Consider the following 6,670-nt stretch of genomic DNA (forward strand, 5'->3'; position numbering starts at 1 on the left):
TATATATAGAATACTCCAGATATCCGGATGGATGGATGGGCCGAACCATGGCAATTGATCTCTTACTCTCCAACCATTGACTGTATAATATACAAATGGACGGTTCACGTGTGATGTCATCCGTAGAAAATGCCTCGCTTCCGGTTCCAACCAAATGAAGTCAATTCAGTCTCTATTTTTCTGCAAAATGTCCGTCGCCATGTTGGAACCAGACATCGGTTTAGATCACAAAATAAGACTTTAAAATATTTGGAGCCAAAAGTTTAATAAAATGACAGTATAATCTAGTTAATTTATGACTTTAATAATAATAATTGTTATTCTATATCATTATAATATGATAATAATCATATATATTTTGTATGTTTTTATAGACTAAGAGTCTGCAATTAAAGTTTATCTATCTATGTGAAAACAAGAATAAAATTCCTGTCTTTTTTTTGCAAACATTTTAGACATGCCTTCATTAAAATGTTAATACATGTACATGTCTGATCTGCTGGACATGTAAATGTTCATTTATGAACATCAAGGTCTGATTCAGATCAAAGCCCTGAAATGTGTTTAAACGGGTGTTGTGACCATGTGATTGGCTGAGATAGCAGTCGCAGTCTCTGCGGGCGACGAGCACGAGTTCTGTCATGAGTTCTCTATAATCAAGAATGCCTCATAGGCAAGTGATGGTTACACAAACCGCACACACACACACACACTGACATGAGCTGCAAAGTAGGACACTGAGCCAGTCGATGTGTATCTGATAACCCCTTGATGCAGTGCAGTGATTTAAGTTCTTCATCTCTTTTATGTCTTTCATCTCCTCTGGGTTACACGTTGGATCTACTTGAATGTGATCAACAGCTTGTGGAGGTTTTGCAGCTGACAGCAAAGATATGAACGTTTTTTAGCAAACCTTTGGCTTTCCTGTCAGCTCTTTTGGAACTAATATGAAGACAAACGGTGCGAACAATAAAAAATGTTTGGTAATGATTAAAAAATACGCTATAGACAGAATTTTAAAGTTAATTTATGTTATTTTTTAAAATGTGTATTACGAAAAACAGCAATTTAAAAATCCACTCTGATAAAAATTGTGTTTTTTAAAATGTTTTTATGATATTTTCCTTGAGGAAAATATGACACTAAGACATTTTAACATCCTTGAAGGATGTCTAAAAAAAAAAAAAAGAATAAAACTTTATTTCTGGGTATTTCTTTATGGTGTGAAAGCTCAGAAAGCATTCATACTTTAGTGATTCTCCTGCTCCACTCCGTATGTTTTTGGCACATAAAAAGTGATTTTAGCAAAATTGGTATCAAAACGTTCAACTCGTTCAGGACTTTACTGCTTGTACTTTTAGTATTGATGCATTTCACATTTTTCTGAAAATTTCACACAATTTATACAATTTTTTAGCCCCATTGAAAATGAATGGGAAATTCTTCAAATCCTTAAAAAACGTTTCAAACTTATGCTATCTTCTTATCAAAATGATCAACACATTCAGGACATTCCTGCTTGTACTTTTGGTATCATATCTTTTTTTGCATTTTAAAATTTTTCGCAATTTATGCGATTTTTCAGCTCCACAGAAATGCGTATTGAGACCTATGGAATATTAGTATCATAACGTACAGCATGTTCAGGAAATTAATAATTGTACTTTTGGTAAACATAAATGTTACAGTTTGTAAAGTTTTATGCAATTGTTGCGATTTTCTTTTTTTTTTTTCAAGAAATGTATTAAATTCTTTGTGCACTTTCTGCAAAATGTGCAAGTTTGGTATTAAAACGTTCAGGACAGTCATGCTTGTATTTTTGGTATTCATACCCTTTACGCATTTAAACATTTTACGCAAGTTTTTATTTTTTTTCCACAAATTCTTCAAATACTTTGTGCACTTTTAAATGAAATATTTAAAATATTTTAAAATATTGGTATCAAAATGTTCAGTACAAGCGTTCACACTAGCATTATCGCAGGTAATGCAACTTTTCTTGTTCAAATTGCAGAGAATTGGGAGTAAATGAAAAAATGAAGTTTGAAGGTATGAACTAATAAATAGCATGAATTTGTTTCCCTCTCTGAGCTAGCATCTGACTCACAACTGTCTGGCTGGATAACTCCAATATTGTTCGCCATTTTTGTTGCAGCAGTGATGTTAGGTTGGGGTTGTAAAGGGCTGTAAGCTAGCAGGATGGAGCAAAAACAGATGGGTGATGGGAGGTGGGGGCGGGCTTACTTTGTACCAACAACTCGGAGGGCAATTTTCTGATAAACTCCAGCAGCTTTGCAGAAACAAAGCCCTAAAAAATGAAAATTATATTAATTTTGGCTAAAACCAACATATTTACAATTAAAAGATAACATTTAAAATGGCCAGATGTTGAAGTGTGTAGACCACACTCAGGCACTGTAGCAGTCTACATTAAACAAATTGATTTAGCAGAAGCGAGTGAGTGTTCGATGTACACCACAAACCGCTTTAAAAAGCCAGCGGGAGCACTAAAATGAAACGAAATGAATTCTTACGTATTAATTATGCGCCGTAAAATGCAGAACTGCGGTGCTCCTTGATAATGTGCGCTCGGCGGCGAGCGCGGGCCTGCTGGGCACGGCGTGCCATCCCTCTGCACACGCAGACAGGTGCCTGATAAACAGGGACCTGTCGGGAAGAGAGGAGTCGCTGCTGCAGCGGGTCAAGGACTCCTCGAGGAGGTCGAGAAAGGTCACAGGAGGTTTGTTTTTCAGACTTTTATCAGACTTGACTGATTAAAGGAAGCTCTTGTGAAAAAGCTCATTTACAAGATCATTAAAGCGTTTCACTGATGAGCTCTTAGATGATGATAGCTGATCCCAAACAAACTGTTGAACCTTTTTTTTTTTAATAATGCCATGTCACAAATCATCCTCCCACTGAGAAAACAACTGCCTTTAATTATCAAGGTGCAAAACATTTGCAGAGAACGATGACATCCACTCGTGTGAGGATTAAATTCGTCGTCAGGTCTCTAATGAGGCTGACTTGTTGTATTTTAATTACAGACGGTTGAATAAAAGTTCTCATCATCAGTGACTTGTTTTACCAGACATAGAAGCAACGCTATTATTTTGAAAAGCAGAAACAGATTTTTTTTATTAGCTTCTACACAGATATGTCATCTCTGTACCATCGAATCAATCAAAGATGATGAAATTGCAGCTTCAGGATGCCAGGCTTTGCTTCTCCCTCTAGACCACAGTCAACCTTATATTCTCCATCAATTTTTTATGATACCTCAGTTTTAAAAAAAAAAGAAAAAACAACCAGCATGTTCAAAATGATGAAGACAGAGCTTGGATGCAACAATGTTGTGTTCTCCAGAGGAGATGGAAAGAAGAACTGCAGAAGATTGTGATGCTTTAAAAAAGTCAAACCATTGTTTGTACAACATACTCCTCATTTATAATTTATCTGCAGCATCCAAGACAGCGGTGGGAAATATTTTAACTGTACTTAATATTTATCTGTATGGAGTGATGGTTACCAGATTATTGTGATAATGTATTTTTTTCTTTACTGAAACACTGTTTTCTGAGGAGAACCGATAATTCATATTTTCCAGATTATTGCAACTACTTGAAATTATACATATATTTCTAAAATAACTAATTTAGAATGGATTTATATAAGTTTGTTTCTTCCCACTCTCTTTCAAATAATAAACCAAACTCTACTTGACTATAAATTAATCTTATGTGACATGTGAATGTACTTTATGCAAAAAAAGTCTATTTATGTTGTTTACTGTTGGCATAATCTTCTAACATACACTATAATCAATAACTTGTGATGTGAAATTGGTTTGATATATCTGTGCTTTAATTTCTTTTTCAGTATTTTTAATTTTTTTATACCGAAAATAAATCAAAATAAATCAAATTTGCTCCAGTCCGACAAAAAAAAATGGATCTCTGTTGTAAGCTATGAAGTAATGTTGCTAAAAATGTGCAATGTTGAATTTAATATTGATTTAGACTTTAAAAAAAAAAGCTAATTATTTTTGATAAAAACAAAGGCTGGGAATCGATTAAAAAATATAACTAATTATTCGCAAACCGTGAAAAAATTATTTGCAATAAGTTGCAAACTTATTGCGTGTCTGTCCACTGTGAACTGCTCGCCTCTTGTAACAGCAGGACTTTTGTAGTGAACCGCAGAGCCTCCAGAATTTTTGGGCAACGCCGGTGCTTGTTGTTGTGGAAAGATAAATGTTGGTCCAAATCCCAAAATAAAATAATGATCGGTTTCCTCGTTGGATTTCTAATAGCAGACAGCTCCGTTTGGCTCCGCCCACCACAGAGGATCTTTCGCTCTGCGTTGCAGCCGGATCGACGTTGGTCTTCTGCCTCATTTATTAAAATAAAAGATTCCCTTTGTCCAAAAAATACAAATAAATGCCGTATCTCTTTAATTTACTAAAATCTCAATCACGCTGATCTCACAGCAGCACGACAGGACACCATTAATAAATATGAATGTGTTCATTCTGTTTCCATTAATCGCTTCTACAGCCCTAAAATAAACATTTAAAATGGTTTGAATTAAATTGAAAAGAAATGGAAAACTGGACTCAGGTGTAGTTCACCCTATAACCTCTAGGTGACTCAAAGGTAAGGCGGCCATGATTCTCCTACATATTCTCACTCCCAACTCGTCATATGAGGACGTATAGTTCGGCCCTCGTCCACGCCACTTTTTGACATTTTGGGTGTCCCGAGCTCGCTGTTTTCGTCGTGCTGCATCAAAAAAACATTAAATCATGGGTCCCCAACCCTTGGGACGCAACACTGGACGCAGAACCAGTCAGGGTTAGGGTGCTGGCCCCCGTCCTGAGGGTTGGGGACCCCTGATTAGTGTGTGCACTTTTTCACTTTTGCGTTTAGCATAGTTAATTTTCATACAGTTCCAATTTTGCACAACACAAAGTTCAGGGGATCCAATGATCATAAATGAGTTGTTTCTATGGTAAAACAGTTGACGATATGACCACGCCTCCTTCATATTCTTTATGGTCGGCCTGAGGAGGTGTATTTTTTTTGTGCATTTCTTATTTCATGGACTTTCTTCCTTCCTTTACAGCCTAATCTTAGTTTTTCTTATCAAAATGTTTAGTGGAGATTTGAAGAGACTATTTACTAGAAGTGTGATTGGGCAGCACAAACAGACAGAAATTAACACGACAGGAAGAAGCAAGCGCCAGAGGAGAGAGGCAGAGAGATGGGTGCCAGTTTGTGTGAATGTGTTTGCATGCGTGTGGGGGCGGATGCTGCGATGTTCAATAATGCATCAGGTGCCCTACAACCCGTTTATTAGTGTGTGTGCACATTCACCTGTGGGCGGATGACTCTCTCAATGTTCTTCAGTGCTGTGTCTGGGGAAGGGGGCGAGCAGTCAGGTGTGGGCCCTGTTGAGCTGTTGTCATGGTTACCGTGCTCCCCCTCACTCACCGCTCCATGGGACAAGTGACCTTGGAGAGAAAGAAAATATTGAAAGACAGGTTTAGAAAACACACATTTTGTTGTTATTTTATTGATGGTATCATATTTATGATTTGTACTTATGCAGATTATTTTGTATTCAGTAGAGTCTTGCTGTAGTCAATTACGCCTCTTGTTTTGGAGAATCAAATCTGCTGTTGATTGACTTGTGAAAACTGAATAATTTTATTGATTAATATATTAAATTCCTTTAGAAGTTACTTTTTGCCGGATGATTTCCTTTTGGGTTTGTAAAAAAAGGATTAGAAAATCACTTTTATTATTTGCGTAACTAGTTTTGGCTTGTATTTAAAAAGTAATTAGACCAGGATTTTAGATTTCTGCTATGCTGTCATTATTTTCAGAATTCACTCAGATATTTCAAAAGACCACTCTAAGAAAAATTGTGTTTTTAGTGTGTTCTTGTAGCTTTTTTCTGTTGATAAAGGACATATATTAAGAAAATCAAAATAAAAATTGCATTTTTTAATATTTCCTTATTCAAATCAGGAGCAGATGATTAAAAACGCAGTGTATTTGTGATGCTCCATTCTGATGCATCCACTTGTAGACAAATAAATCCATGTACGTCTTTGTTTTCCTTGTCTAAGCTGTACAGCTGAATTGCACCAATATTGCTCGCCATTTTTGTTGCACCAATAATCTCAGGTTGGGAGTTTAACCTAGCAAGAGAGCATGTAAACAAATGGGTGATGGGAAGTGGGGGCGGTGTTGCTCCCTGCCAACAGTCCCACCCACAACTAAGGTGAATTTTTCATGAAACTGTCATTGATTTTTTTTTTTTCTTTGTATATTTATCACTAAAAGACCACTGGGAATGGTTTATTACAGATCAACAGATGATCAAGTGCGACTTTAAAAGTGCAAAAAAAAAGAATGTGAGTAATTAATAATATTTTTGATCCTATATATCAAGTAAAAATGTCTCCAGTCACATCTTTTTAAACAGAACCAATCCTGCAGCCTAAATCAATTCAAAGTTGGTTGTGTTTCTATCAGTTGGACACATATTTAAATAGGGAGGTAATTTCCCTGGTGTCAGACCATTAAACAAATGAGAAGGAGAACAAGGGAAGACGGGGAGAAAATTGACTGAATTCAATTTTAGAAGAAGACATTTATCTTAA

General features: G+C 36.1%; 1 protein-coding gene across 7 annotated transcripts in view; it reads right to left on the bottom strand.

Moving 5' to 3' along the window:
- Positions 1–5,512, bottom strand: part of anks1b (ankyrin repeat and sterile alpha motif domain containing 1B) — a gene marked incomplete at its 5' end in the record, with an annotated part of 85,158 nt that extends 79,646 nt beyond the window's left edge. For all 7 annotated transcript variants that reach the window (XM_024293077.2, XM_036210271.1, XM_036210270.1 and 4 more), the window contains 1 exon segment: positions 5,376–5,512. In XM_024293077.2, the coding sequence (XP_024148845.2) occupies positions 5,376–5,512 (137 nt within the window).
- Positions 5,513–6,670: the final 1,158 nt, after the last annotated feature.

The sequence above is a fragment of the Oryzias melastigma genome, linkage group LG23 (assembly GCF_002922805.2).
Source record: "Oryzias melastigma strain HK-1 linkage group LG23, ASM292280v2, whole genome shotgun sequence".
Taxonomy (NCBI): Eukaryota; Metazoa; Chordata; class Actinopteri; order Beloniformes; family Adrianichthyidae; genus Oryzias; species Oryzias melastigma.